Raw genomic sequence first — 14,445 nt, forward strand, 5'->3', positions numbered from 1 at the left:
TGGAAGAGAAACCCTTGTGGGAACAGAGATGGAGGAGAAGAAGCGGATAGACCAGCTGAAAGAAGGAAGGAACTATGATGAACATGACGCTCTACATGGAGTTGTTTGGGGAGGAAATATGGCAGAGAGAGCTAATAAAAATAATGAAATTGATATGTGGAGGCCTAATGGCCTGCAGAGCAACAGGAGGGAGGAAATATGAAGTGACAGTCAGCAACGACAAAGCAAAGCAAAATCAATGGCGCAAAAATCATGGCGAAGGAATTAACAAATTACGAGATGGTGGTCTTATTCTTAAACCTACCAGCCTATATTTCCAATAAAGAAATTGCAGAGAGACTATTCTCCTGGGGAGGGCGCCCAGCCTCCAAAATTAAAAGAAGATTCTGGCCAGGTACAGCTATTGCAGATGGAACACTGTTTTCGGAAAATGTCAGAATGCTGCCGTACTCTACAAAATCTGAGACGGTAACAGGGACTGAATTTTTTCGGGTCATCCATGATAAACAGGCGAAAGTATGTAGACTTTATGTCCAGCTGGGTCACATTTTCAAAGAGTGTCCAAAGTTCCGGTGTCACGGATGTGGAGAGCAAGGTCATTCCACAAGGGACTGTGCTAATAGATGGAGAAAATGTAGGGAGTGTAAAGTGGAAACAAGGGGAGCAGGCTGTATGACGCAGCAGAGTATGAGCTGTGATGGCGGGGACGGTGATCGGGAGATACGGAGAGTCGAGGGGAAGAAGGAGAAGCCCGAGTGAAGCAGCTGAGATCAGTGGTCAGGGGTGCAATGGCATGCAGTCGGGGGAGAGGAGCATGTTGCAAGGGCAGAGTGTTGTCCCTGGGATCGACGCTCTGAATTCTAGTCAGAGGCCGGCAGACGCTACGACACTGGCCTCGGACATTGGCAGTACAGTGGAGAGGGTGAGTGCGAGCCCAAGGGAGAGTAGTTATGGAGACTCTGATCGTGAAATGGATATCAGGGAGGTGGTGTCATGGTTTGGTTCTGTGTTTCGTCTTGTTTTAGTTTATTTTCTTTCTTTCCTTAGTGTTCTGTTTGTTTCCTAGTGTTTATTGTTTCCCTTGTGTGCTTTAATTGTTCATAGTCTTGTGTTTACTTTAGTCTTAAGTGTGTTTCTGTGTGTCCTCCAATGTTGCCTGTAAGTTTATTTCCTGTGTTGTGTTTTAAGTCTAGTCTTTAGTGTTTCCTGTTTTATTTTGTAATATCTGGTTTAGGTGGTGTTGTCAGTATTGGGTTTTACTTTTTACTTGTCCTCAAGTGTTCTGGTCTTGTGTTCTTTGTTCCTTGTGTTTCCCGCCTGTGTGATTGCCCTGATTGTCCTCACCTGTGTCTAATTACCTCATGTCTCTGTCTTTTTTACCCTCTGTGTCGGTTCATTGTCTTTTGTCTCCTTGCCTCTTTGGATTACTTTGTTTTTGCTCCACTTGATTTGGGATGTTTTGTTTTTGTTATTTAAGTAAGTTTTTGTTTTGCCTTTTGTTTAATAAATACTTTGTTTTCTGCACTTGGGTCCTCCTCCCTGTGTTTCTGCCCTAGTCGTGACAGGTAGTTCATGCGAAGAGAAAACAGAGCCGAAGGGATAAAACAGTTGCAAAAAAACTGCAAATGAAGAAGAATAATTAAGTGCTAATAAGTTTCTTTGTCAAAAAAAGAAATATATTTCTACTCTCGGTGTTAGATGAGTTCCCTGAAAATTCTATCTTTTAATGCAAATGGTTTAAGGAATAAAACAAAACGGTATGCAATTTTTGAAAACCTTGGAAAGTGAGATATTTTGCTTTTACAAGAAACCAGATGGGACGAGGCAATGGTAGAGGAAATCAATAATGAATTAAAAAAAACCTTTTTTGTGTCAAATGGGAATCAGAAAGCCAGAGGAGTTGCAAGTTTTGTAAATTCAAAAGAGATCACGGAAACACATGTAAAACATAAAGACAAAGAAGGGAGAATGTAGTAAATTGAAAAAATAATGAAGAGTGTACCACAATAGTTAATATCCATGCACCAAATGTGGAAAAATAGAGGGTTTTTTTTATTTTTTGGAAAACGGTAAACAGTGTGTGGGAAAGTGCATTGTAATGGGGGATTTTAATGTCGCACTAGGGAAAACGACATCAAAAATTAATTATTTTAAAAACGATGTTAGTAGCTCTGCATTGAAAGAGATTATGATAAACACAGACCTAAATGAAGCTTAGGGAAAGTTCAGTAAGGAAGACTTTAAGTGATCCACAATCAGGTTTCTCAGTCACCATTTTTTCACGCTCATTTCCGCTCTCATTCTCGAGCTGTCAGTTTGGGCCGTTCGTGGGTTAATCAGCTGTTCTGTCACCGGACGTCATCTAACCAATGGTGCAGCGTTCCTCCTTCGTTTTCGGCCTTTCGGTCTTTTTCTAGTTCTTTCAAGCTGGCTTCGTGCGCCCCTCCACCTCCCCATCACCACCATCTTCAGAAGCAGAGTCAACTCCCATCAATTCTTCTCCAACTCGGTCTCATCAAATCATCAGTCCTCCACCACCAGGGTCTGGACTCCATGGGGGGGATCTATCCTAATGACGAGCAGAAATTCATCACTAAATCGCATCTTCCACCCATAGAGTTCAAGCGCCAAAACGTTCTGTCAAATCTCATTCTGTCAGCCACTCTTTCACTGTAATACATTTTTATTTTTATTTTTTAAATTTTAAGTAATTCTAAATATTACTTGTCTCTCCTGATTGAACTGATGGTGAGTTATGAACCCCATGAAGAGGTTTCTCCAGAAGACAGGTAGTTTTGGGCAGTCTCACATAGAATACGTTCTAACATCAGCAAACTTGCTTAAGAAACCAAAAACTGTTCAATATGTGAATAGTACATGGAGTGATCATGATTTTGTAATTTTGGACCTCTCCTCTGATTCTAGGGAAAATAAAACAAAAAAAACGTATCGTGTTTTAATGCCAGCATTCAAGAGGACTGAGGTTTCCTGAAGAGTATGACTGGGTTTTTGAATGATTTAGGAGATGAGAATGAGGAGGGAGTGAACGTGTGTGAGTGGTGGGAAAGTACAAAGAGCAGAATTAAGAGAATGTGTATAAATTACTGCATAAGGAAAAGATGGAAGGAGAATCATGTTCAGTGAGAGTTATGTAAACAACTAAATATAGAATTAGGAGTGTTGGATGAAAAGGAACAGGAAAGTTCGAAGAAATATGTGCGATTGAAAGAACAGCTGAATCAATTGGAAATGAAGAGATGTAGAGGCGTGGCTTTAAGGAGCAAAATATAATATCTTTATGAGGGAGAGAGAAATACAGGGTTTTTTATAGGACTAGAAAAACAGAAACAGAACAAAACAGTAATCGAAGAACTAATAGATGATGGAGGGAACAAAATTATAGATGGGCAAGGTAGGAGAAGTAATTTATTATGACTATAAAATAACTCTATAGTAGGCAAAAGACAGACAAACATGCCGGAACAGAACCTTGAATGCTATTAAAAAAAACTGAGTGAGTGTGACAGGAAATGGTGTGATGCGGAACTGATGAGGAAATAGCACAAACTATGCAGGGTCGGGCCTTGTTAGTACTTGGATGGGAGACCAGAATACCAGGTGCTTCAAGCTTTTTCTTTTTTTCTTCACCTGAACTATAGACCATTCATGACTACATGTTTGGCAGTCTGTAAACAGTTATGGACACAAATAATTGCACTGTGGAAGAGCATTGTTTTTATCATGTGGTGACAGTGACATATAAATTCAGATGTCCGAAAGTTTAGCCAGATTCAAGAATATGTGGGAGCACTCCCCTTTTTGATGCACACTCAGCAGAGTGTCGAGTCCAAAGCTGCTGAGGTGCGCCAAAAATTGGTTCTTCCATAATACTTATCGGTCTGGATCTACAAATTTGCCTATTGATTTAGCTCTTAGTACTACCTTTTTGGATATAAGGTCAATCAAAGCTAACCTTCCCCGATTTTTAGCCCCAATCACTGTTTTGTGCGCTACAATGCGCGCCTTATTAGTCCAAACAAAGTCTCTAATAGCCTTTGAAATTTCACTGTGTGTCCGGTAAAGTACGAGTGCTCAATGCATGATTAACTTAGGACAACACGAGCGCATTTACTACCACTGCTCCTGAAAAATGTTGTCATTTTATTGTTACAAGAAACAAGATGGGATGAGGTGATGGTCGAATCTTTGAGAGTAGAGCTAGAGAGTGTTTTTTTTTGTCTCCAATACAACAACAGGAGAGATCGTCACACTCGTTAATATTCATGCGCCTAATATAGAGAAGGAGAGAAAATCCTTCTTTATAGAAAACAGTAAATGGTGGGTGGGTAATAGCATAGTCATGGGAGATTTCAATGTAACTCTGAATAAAATGGACGTTTAAAAAAATTATTTTCAAAAATGAGAAGAACTTCTGAAGGAAGCAACTAGTTTTAAACAAACAAGGTAATGTCATGGTTTGGTTCTCTGTTTCGGTTTTCATTTTTCCCTGGGGTTTCTGTGGTAATGTTTCCTACGGTTTACTTTAGTCTTTCCCTTTATCTGTGTCCTTCTATGTTGCCTTTAATTTTGTTACCTGTGTTACTTGTGTTTTTTATTTTGTAATATCTTGTTTAGGTTGTGTTTTCGGTGTCAGGTTTTAGATTGTAGTTATTCTCAGGGTTCTGGTTTTGTATTCTTTGCTCTTTGTGTGTTTACTGCATGTCTGATTGCCCTCACCTGTGTAACCAGTCTCACCTGTGTTTGATTACCCGTCTATTTAGTCTGTGTTCATTCCCCTCTGTCAGTTCATTGAGTGTTGTGTGTAATCTGTGTGCGGTTCTGTTTTTTTTTAAATCAGCTTGTGCGTGTTTGTTTTCTCAGAGAAGGAAGAGAAGACACTCAGGGTCAAATTGAACAATCCAGAAGGTTTAATGAATTGATTCCACATAAAACATAATTTGTAGGGACTTTATCCCCAACTACTTCTATATTAATTGTCAAAGTTTTTCCAAATCTCCTCCCACCTCTCTGTTGCTCTGCATTCTTGCTCTCCGTCTCTTTTTCTCCTCCGTTCTTTTCTTCAGCTCAGTTTTTCGCGAGCTGCTCCTCGCCATTTCCGCCCCGCTTTTCGTTCTTTTTTGCATTCTTTTCATCCATTCGTCCGTTCTCCGTAGCCATAGTCATTTTTGCTTTCCTGGTCGTCTTTACCGTTGTCCATTCGTCCATTCCGTTGTTCTTTTTTCCGTCGGCGGTGCCGTTCCTTGTGTCTTTATCCTGTTTTTCCGGTGCTTCTGCTGCTGCTGTCTCGCTATTCGCAGCCATCTCCCTCGCCACCTCCGGCGGTTTTTAATTAAAAAAAAGACTCAAAACTAACTCAAAAAGTTCCCCCACACAGTCACGACTGTTGGGGGACTATTCACACAAAACTGTGGATTCAAAAAACAAACTCAAAGCACTATTAATAAACTCCAAAACGTTGCAAACAAAGCTCTCAAAAGTCGGTCAATCGCTCAGCTGTAGCACCTTCTCAATCACTCACTCAAGGTGGGCGTGTTCAGGGTGGTATGGCCGTCGGCCACAATGGTGTGCAGAAAAGGCCCTTTTAAACATCTGCTGCGCTTGGCCATAATGTGGGGGAGCAAATGCTCCCCCACATTCTTGAATCTGGCTAAACTTTCGGACATCTGAATTTATATGTCACCACATGATAAAAACAATGCTCTCCCACAGTGCAATTGATTGTGTCCATCAGTCTTTTCAGACTGTCAAACATGTAGTCACAAATGTTCTATAGTCCAGGTGAAGAAAAAAAGAGAAAAAGAAAAAGCTTACAGCACCTGGTATTCCCAGGCGGTCTCCCATCCAAGTACTAACCAGGCCCGACCCTGCTTAGCTTCCGAGATCGTTTTTTAAATTTTTTTTAAATTTTTTTATTTATCAAAAATACATTTTACAACAAATAAATCCATACAACAATCAATAAGACAGACCATTAAAGACTATCCACATACATTTAGACAACACCAAATAAATTATTTAAAACACAAACCGAACACACAAAAAACTGTTATTACCTAATTATTACAACAAAAGAAAAGAACGGCATACAACAATAAATAAACAATAAGTACAATACAACATACTTAAATAATGGTTTTTGTTTTTACCTTTTAAAAAATCCCGTTATTTACAAATAGAAAAAACCCCTCAGAAAAACCATTCATTCTTTTCATTCACTATCTCACACACTCTTGCCTCATTCACGAACATCCTCTCACAATCATCTTGATGAGAAACAAAAATCAACCACCCGTGCGCTTTCAGCCCATTCACGAAGATCCTCCACACATCCATGCCCAACATCAAATTCACTACATCTACTCCCTTTCCCCTCCCACACACACCCAACAACATTGATAAATCCCACCCTCTCTCAGTCACTCGCTGGTATCCCCCCCTCTCCAACAAACTCTTCAATTTCGAAAAAAACCCCTCCAGACATTCACACTTCACAATAATGTGTTCTATATCTTCATCTTTTTTAAAACATACCGCACATTCCCTTTTTTAAAATTTTCCCTGTAAACTTGGTGCAGGACGATGCCCGTGAAGACCCTCCTGTGCCTGATCTTGAAGTCTAAATCTATGATGGGCTGAGATGTATGTTTATGGCTAATGTTGCACCAGATGTTACTGTCATTGAGTTTTGAGTACTGTTTGATCCATGTTTTATTGGCTTCTGGTGTTTTGATACGGTCTGAAATACAGTACATGTACCAGGTTTTTGTTCTAGTTTGATTTATGTTTTCTGTTTTATCTCCTTTCTGGCACAGGAGGATCTCCACAGCATCGTCCTGCCCCTGTTTCCTGTTTTTCAGGGCTTTTATCATTCCTTCGTTAATACAGTTTCTTATTTTGGTTAGAATATCTCACACAGTTTTTCTTTTAATCCTCTCCTTGTACTCTCTTAGTTTTATCAACACTCCTTCCAAGTCAATTTCATTCTTTTCATTTATTATATCTTTCAAACAAACAATTCCCGCTCTATTAAAAGCATCACATTTTACGTTGTTAAAAAATGGCAATGAGAGGAAAGGCAGCCGCAGCACTGACCCTCTCGTTCCGCACTTCAGTACCGTCCAGGGTAAAACCTGATACCATGCATCTAGCACTTCTTGGAAGAATCCTGGGAGGTGCTGATACTCCCCTCTCTGGCGCACACTCAGCAGATTGTCCTCCCCTCGGAGTCCAAAGCTACTGAGGTGCGCCAGAAATTGACTCCTCCAAAGCACTTCCCGCTCTGGATCTACCAATTTTCCTATCAATTTGGCTCTCAGTGCTACCTTCTTGGACTTAAGGTCGATTAGTGCTAAACCCCCCCGATGTTTTGCCCCAATCACAGTTTTATGCGCTATAATGCGCGCCTTATTTGTCCAAACAAAGTCTCTAACAGCCTTTGAAATTTCAATTTGTACCCAGTCAGGGAAAGTACAAGTGCTCAATGCATGATTCACTTTGGACATCACGAGCGCATTTACTACCACTGCCCTTCCTCTCAGAAACAAGTTTCTCGCTTTCCACATATTTAAACATTTTTTCACTTTCTCCACAATTCCCTTCCATGTCTCATTATCACTCTCCTCTTCATTTTTACCTATCATTACCCCCAGCACTCTCCTCTTGTCTTCAATTTGTTTAAAACCCCATTCTTTTAGGTTACCTACACTCAACAAAAATATAAACGCAACACTTTTGTTTTTGCTCCCATTTGTCATGAGATGGACTCAAAGATCTAAAATTCATTCCAGATACACAATATTACCATTTCTCTCAAACATTGTTCATAAATCTGTCTAAATGTGTGATAGTGAGCACTTTTGCTTTGCTGAGACAATCCATCCCACCTCACAGGTGTGCCACATCAAGATGCTCATCAGACACCATGATTAGTGCACAGGTGTACCTTATACTGCCCACAATAAAAGGCCACTCTGAAATGTGCAGTTTTGTCTCACAGCAAAATGCCACAGATGGCGCAAGCATTGAGGGAGCGTGCAATTGGCATGCTGACAGCAGGAATGTCAACCAGATCTGTTGCTCGGGCATTGAATGTTCATTTCTCCACCATAAGCCGTCTCCAAAGGCGTTTCAGAGAATATGGCAGTACATCCAACCGGCCTCACAACCGCAGACCACGTGTAACCACACCAGCCCAGGACCTCCACATCCAGCAGGTTCACCTCCAAGATCGTCTGAGACCAGCTACTCAGACAGCTGCTGAAACAATTGGTTTGCATAACCAAAGAATTTCTGCACAAACTGTCAGAAACCGTCTCAGGGAAGCTCAACTGCATGCTCGTCGTCCTCATCGGGGTCTTAACCTGACTCCAGATCGTCGCCGTAACAGACTTGAGTGGGCAAATGCTCACATTCGATGGCGTCTGGCACGTTGGAGAGGTGTTCTCTTCACGGATGAATCTCGGTTTACATTGTTCAGGGCAGATGGCAGACAGCGTGTGTGGCGTCGTGTGGGTGAGCGCTTTGCTGATGTCAATGTTGTGGATCGAGTGGCCCATGGTGGTGGTGGGGTTATGGTATGGGCAGGCATCTGTTATGGACGAAGAACACAGGTGCATTTTATTGATGGCATTTTGAATGCACAGAGATACCGTGATGAGATCCTGAGGCCCATTGTTGTGCCATACATCCATGAACATCACCTCATGTTTCAGCAAGATAATGCATGGCCCCATGTTGCAAGGATCTGTACACAATTCTTGGAAGCTGAAAATGTCCCAGTTCTTGCATGGCCAGCATACTCACCGGACATGTCACCCATTGAGCATGTTTGGGATGTGCTTGACCGGCGTATACGACAGCGCGTACCAGTTCCCACTAATATCCAGCAACTTCGCACAGCCATTGAAGAGGAGTGGACCAACATTCCACAGGCCACAATTGACAATCTGATAAACTCTATGCGAAGAAGATGTGTTGCACTGCATGAGGCAAATGGTGGTCACACCAGATACTGACTGGTTCTGAGTCCCCAGACCCTCAATAAAGCAAAAACTGCACATTTCAGGGTGGCCTTTTATTGTGGACAGTCTAAGGTACACCTATGCACTAATCATGGTGTCTGATGAGCATCTTGATGTGGCACACCTGTGAGGTGGGATGGATTGTCTCAGCAAAGCAAAAGTGCTCACTATCACACATTTAGACAGATTTATGAACAATGTTTGAGAGAAATGGTAATATTGTGTATCTGGAATGAATTTTAGATCTTTGAGTCCATCTCATGACAAATGGGAGCAAAAACAAAAGTGTTGCGTTTATATTTTTGTTGAGTATATTTCCACCCCAAAGGTCATAATTTCAGACTTTTCTTTGTTTACTTTTGCTCCACTAGCACGCTCATATACCTTCAGACATTTTAGTACTTTATTGAGATCCTCCTGAGTTTTGACTGTTATGTTTATATCATCTGCATATTGTGTTACAATTACATTCTCTTTGCCTATTCCTTTTATTGTCTCTTCTACTTTTATTAATGCTACCAGCGGTTCTGCTATTAGGCTATACAGCAAGGCCGACATTGGGCACCCCTGCCTTATTGACCTTGCTATCTTGAATGTATTTGTTACCATTCCATTACATTTTATTGCGCTATTTGCATTAGTGTAACATAATTTAACTAACCTAACAAAATCCCCCCCAAAACCAAAAGCAGATAAAGTCTTGAAAAGAAAATTATGGTCCACCCTATCAAAAGCTTTATTTAAATCAACCCCTAACCAAAGCCCTCCCTCTCCCCCCATATCTCTGACTGTTCCTTTTAGGTGAATGATGGTGTCTGCTATGTCTCTTCCGGGTATACTGTAAGTTTGTGTCTTCGATATTATGCTACCTATCACTGTCCTGATCCTGTTTGCAAGTATTTTTGTGAATATTTTGTAGTCCGTGTTTAGAAGGCTAATCGGTCTGTAGTTTGCTAGGTTATTTTTTTCCCCTTTGTTTTTATAGAAGATGGTGATAATTCCTTTCGCGAAGTTTTTGGCTGTTCTATTATTTTCTCTCATGGTTTTAAAAAGTCTCTCCAAAATCCCGATCAAGTTGTTTTTAAAAGCTCTATAAAATTCAACTGTCAGGCCATCGCTCCCTGGGCTTTTACCTTTATTGAGGCCGTTTAATGCCACTTCAATTTCCTCTGTCGTCACTTTCATCTCACACCATTCCCTGTCTTCCTCCGACAGCTGTTTTTTTAGCGCTTTCAGCACACTCTCCCCATCTTCCTGATCTGTTTTCCCTTTTTCAAAGAGCACTTTATAAAAATCCCTTACTGTCTCAAGTATTCCCTCCTTATCTTTTACTACCTCCCCCCCTTCATTAAGTACCTCGTTTAAAACCGTTTTATTTTGTTTCTGTTTTTCTAAACCGAGAAAGAAGGCTGTGCTCCTTTCTCCTTCATATTGATTTTTAATTCTGCTCCTTATTTCCGCCCCTTTACTCCTCTTCAATTAAATTATTTTCAGTTGTTCCTTTAGAGCCAGATATTTCTCAACACTTTTATTTTCTTTTTCATCAAGATTTTTTAGTTCAGCGTTAAGTTCCTCTTGCAACTTTAGTTCACGTTGATCATTTTTCCATTTTCTTTCTCTACAAAAGGTTATGCATTTTCTTTTTATTCGAACCTTGTGTTGCGATAGAATAATGGGAACCAAAAGCACGAGACAGACTGAGCGTAACGAAATACAAATTTATTGGAAAAACACGAGTGACAAGAGAAACAGTAATAAGTGACACTAAAGTGAAGCATACATCTAATGTGACAATAATAAATGTGTACAAGCAATTAATGTGACTCTAAAGTGTGAGCAAGTAATTAACGTGACACTAAATGTGATACAATAATATAAGTGACTCTAGATGTACAATGAAACGCGTGTAAGCCAGATGAGGACGAAGACAGACGACGAGGAACACGGGGTGAGGACGACAGGACTGGAAATAAACTGGGAAGGAGAGAGAGAACACGAAGGGGTCAAAAAAGTACGACAGGGTAAATCTCACAGAGTATTGAATTACGAGAAAACACGAAGAGCTACCAACCAACTGGAGAAGAACAATAATCCGGCGCTGGCTTCCTGGCAGAAGCCAGCTTAAATACCCGGATGACGAAATGGCCCACACCTGTGGACACTTAATAGAATAATTAGTAGACACAGAGGGAGTGACAGACAGGGAAACAAACAGACACACATGGGAAGAGACAGACAGACCCAAAACATGACACCTTGGCCTCTTCCCACCATTCACATATGTCCTCTTTTACAGTCATCTCGTCTTTCAATGTCTCCAGCAGTCTATTCATGCTCTTTTTGAACCCCTCTTCTTCGAGGATACTCTTATTAAAACACCACAGTTTTGATTTTTCTTTTCCCTCTTTACTGGCTAAAATTAGAGTCAACAGTTTATGGTCGCTCCACGGCGTGGCTTCATAAAAGATAGTTTTTGCCCTGCTCAACAAATCAGCCGCAATTAGTGCATAGTCTATTCTGGACTGTTTGATTTTGTTTTCCACTTTTTGCACTCTGGAGTATCCTCTTTCATTCAAGTTACTCACTCTCCATATGTCCATCAGACTTAGGTCCATCATCGTCTGTTTCAAAAAATTCCTGCTGGTGTCCTGTTTAAAAACATTACTCCTTGAGACGTCCATTTGCGAAAGTGCAACATTAAAATCCCCAATGACCACACATTTTTTATCACACCACCATTTGCTATGCTTTTTAAAAAAGTCTTTCCTTTCATTTTCCACATTTGGTGCATAAATGTTGAATATTGTTACACTTTCATTCTTGATTTTGCAGGTGACTCCAATCACTCGTCCTTCATTGTCTTTACATTTCAGCTGTGTCTCAGACATTTTGTCTGTCTTAATTAGCATCGCCACACCCCTTGCTCTATCTCCCCCATGTGATATATAGATTTCTCCTTTGAACATTTTTTTTAACTCTCTCTTCCATTTCATCCCCCCAATGCGTTTCTTGCAAGCACATTATATCTGAATATTTCGCTAGTTTTAAAATCGCTTGCAACTTATCATTGTCTCTTAACCCGTTGCTGTTTAAAGAGAGAATTTTTAGTTCAAACATTGTTTTTTTGAGAAAAATAGTTCAGGGTGGGGTGTGCGCCCGCTTTAAAGAAACAGCTGTATTCATTGTCTATGTTTAAAATCACCTATGTGTTCTTGCTTCTGTTTTTTTACCTTATTTTTTTCACGCACACTCAGCCTCTTTTTCGCTCTTTCCAGCTCTTCCACGTCCATCTCACCGTCCGTAACAGGTGAGCTCCCGTCTCTCACTCTCCTGACCTTCGTCGACCCCCGACTCCCCTCGCTTGACGCCTTGAAGGATGTCTCCTGGCCCACCACATCGCCTCCTGCTCCTCTCCTCCATCACCTCTCCGCCCCCGTTCATCTGCCTCCTCCTCCTCCTCGCCCTCTGTCTCCATCTCCGCCACAATGCTCTCCTCCTCGCTCTCCTCCTCGTCCTCCAACACCGCCTCCTCTGCCGTTACACCCTCTTCCGCGTTCTCCTCCTCCTCCTCCTTCTCTTCCTCCTTCTCCTCGCATTCACAGTCCTCTCTTCTACAGGTTTTGCATCTGATGTTTTTATTCGAGCATTCTCGTGCAAAATGCCCCTGCTTCCCACAGTAATGACATAAAAAGTCTGGGCATTCTCTTAAAATATGCCCCGGCTGAATGCACAGCCTACACACCTTCATTTGTCTGTCATGTATGACTCTGAAAAATTCTGCACCCAGTGCAGTTTCGAATTTCGTGGAGTAAGGCAGTGATTTTACAATGTCATTAAATTTCACTTTTAAGAACCTTGTCCCATCCGCGATCTCGGTCCCAGGCCACAACCTCCTCTTGATTACAGATGCCGGCTTCACCCCCCAGGATAGGAGTTTCGCCACAATCTCCTCATCTGTGACATAGGCTGGGAGGTTCAAAAAAGACACTACCATCTCATCATTTGTCAGCTCTTTTGCAATTATTCTGGTATCTCCAATTTTGAAGCCATCCAAGAGTCTTTCTTTCGCTTTTCCATTACTCACAGTCACTTCAAATGTCTTTTCCCCTGTTTTCCTGCACGCCATCAAACCCCCACAGATCAGTTTCATTTTTTGTAGCAGTTCACTCATCCCTATTTTTCCCCCACCATCTCAATAGCAATTGTCAGATTTTTAACATACTGTCTCTCCACAAACGTCTGAGTCTCTTTCTTCTCTTTCTCCATTTCTCTCTCTCCTCCTGTTGCCGCTGTTGTCTTTTTTCCCACGCCGGTTTCTCTTCGCCGTTCATCTCCGTTTTTTGCTCCTCCACCTCCTTTGCCGTCATTTTTCCCACTTTCTTGTACTTGTCTCACACTCACATCATCCTCCCGTTGCCTCTTTTCCTTCAGCGTTTTTCACGAGCTGCTCCTCGCTGTTTCCGCCCCGTTTTTCCCTCATTTCTGCATTCTTCACATCCGTTTGTCCATTTTCCATTAACTTTTCCTCTTTTCCTTTCCGTGATCTTTCAACCTTGGTCCATCCGTCCGTTCGTCCTTGTTCATTTTCCTTGTCATTAACTTTCCGTTGTTCTTTTGCCGTTTTCATCTGTCCGTCAGCACCCGCTAGCTTCATGCTAGCTGGTAGCTCGTTCGCCATGCTTCCAGCGGCTTCTCACAAACAAAAAGGTCTCAAAAATTATATATATCCCCCAAACAGTCAAGACTGCTGGGGGACTGTACACTCACACTTGAGGTCTTTAAAACAAAAAAACTAAAAAAATCTATTTAAACTCTTAAATTCACTTCCAAACTTTTTCCACACAGGCTCTCTCACTCTGTCTCTCACACACTCTCTAACAAGTGGGCGTGTTCAGGGTGGTATGGCCGTAAGCCACAATGGTGTGCAGAAAAGGCCCTTTTAAACATCTGCTGCGCTTGGCCATAATGTGGGGGAGCAAATGAGGTAATTTTAAAAACAGTGGGGGAGTTTTATAAAACGTTCGAGAAGCAGGAGACTGATCTAAAAGAGGAAGAAGAGGTTCTGGGTGCTTTAAAAGCGCGCTTAGCGAGAGAGGAGAAAGAATGGTGAATATACTGGCGAACCGAATCAGGGCCATCATAGGCAACAGAAATATATCATACCAGGGAGGGACATTGCGGATGCAATCATTCACTTAAAGGGAACAGTCAGGACGATGGGGAGGGAGGGCTTTGGTTGGGGATTGATTTAAATAAGGCTTTCAACAGGGTGGATCACAGGTTTTTGTTTAAACACTTTCGGCTTTTGGGTACGGAGACACTTTTGTTAATTGGGTGAAGTTATGTTACACAGATGCACACAGCACTGTCAAATGTAATAGAGCACTCACCTTTTCTTTTCCGA

The 14,445-nt window shown here is 41.5% G+C and overlaps 1 protein-coding gene across 3 annotated transcripts in view; it reads right to left on the reverse strand.

Annotated features, from left to right (window-relative positions):
* Window positions 1–10,299: 10,299 nt before the first annotated feature.
* The window catches only part of LOC306837760 (uncharacterized protein), a 32,195-nt gene continuing 28,049 nt past the window's right edge, over window positions 10,300–14,445 (reverse strand). Inside the window, exons 2-3 of one of the 3 annotated variants that reach the window (XR_013780992.1) lie at window positions 11,297–13,393; window positions 10,300–10,694 (exon numbers count right to left, since the gene is read on the reverse strand). Coding sequence is in view for 2 of the 3 variants with exons in the window: in XM_079365530.1 (XP_079221656.1) it covers window positions 12,364–12,543 (180 nt within the window). In the remaining variant the exon portion in view is untranslated. The remainder of the gene's footprint in view (window positions 10,695–11,296; window positions 13,394–14,445) is intronic. The other 2 variants (XM_079365530.1, XM_079365531.1) reach the window with 2 other exon arrangements.

This window comes from Symphodus melops (assembly GCF_947650265.1).
Source record: "Symphodus melops genome assembly, chromosome: 17".
Lineage (NCBI taxonomy): Eukaryota > Metazoa > Chordata > Actinopteri > Labriformes > Labridae > Symphodus > Symphodus melops.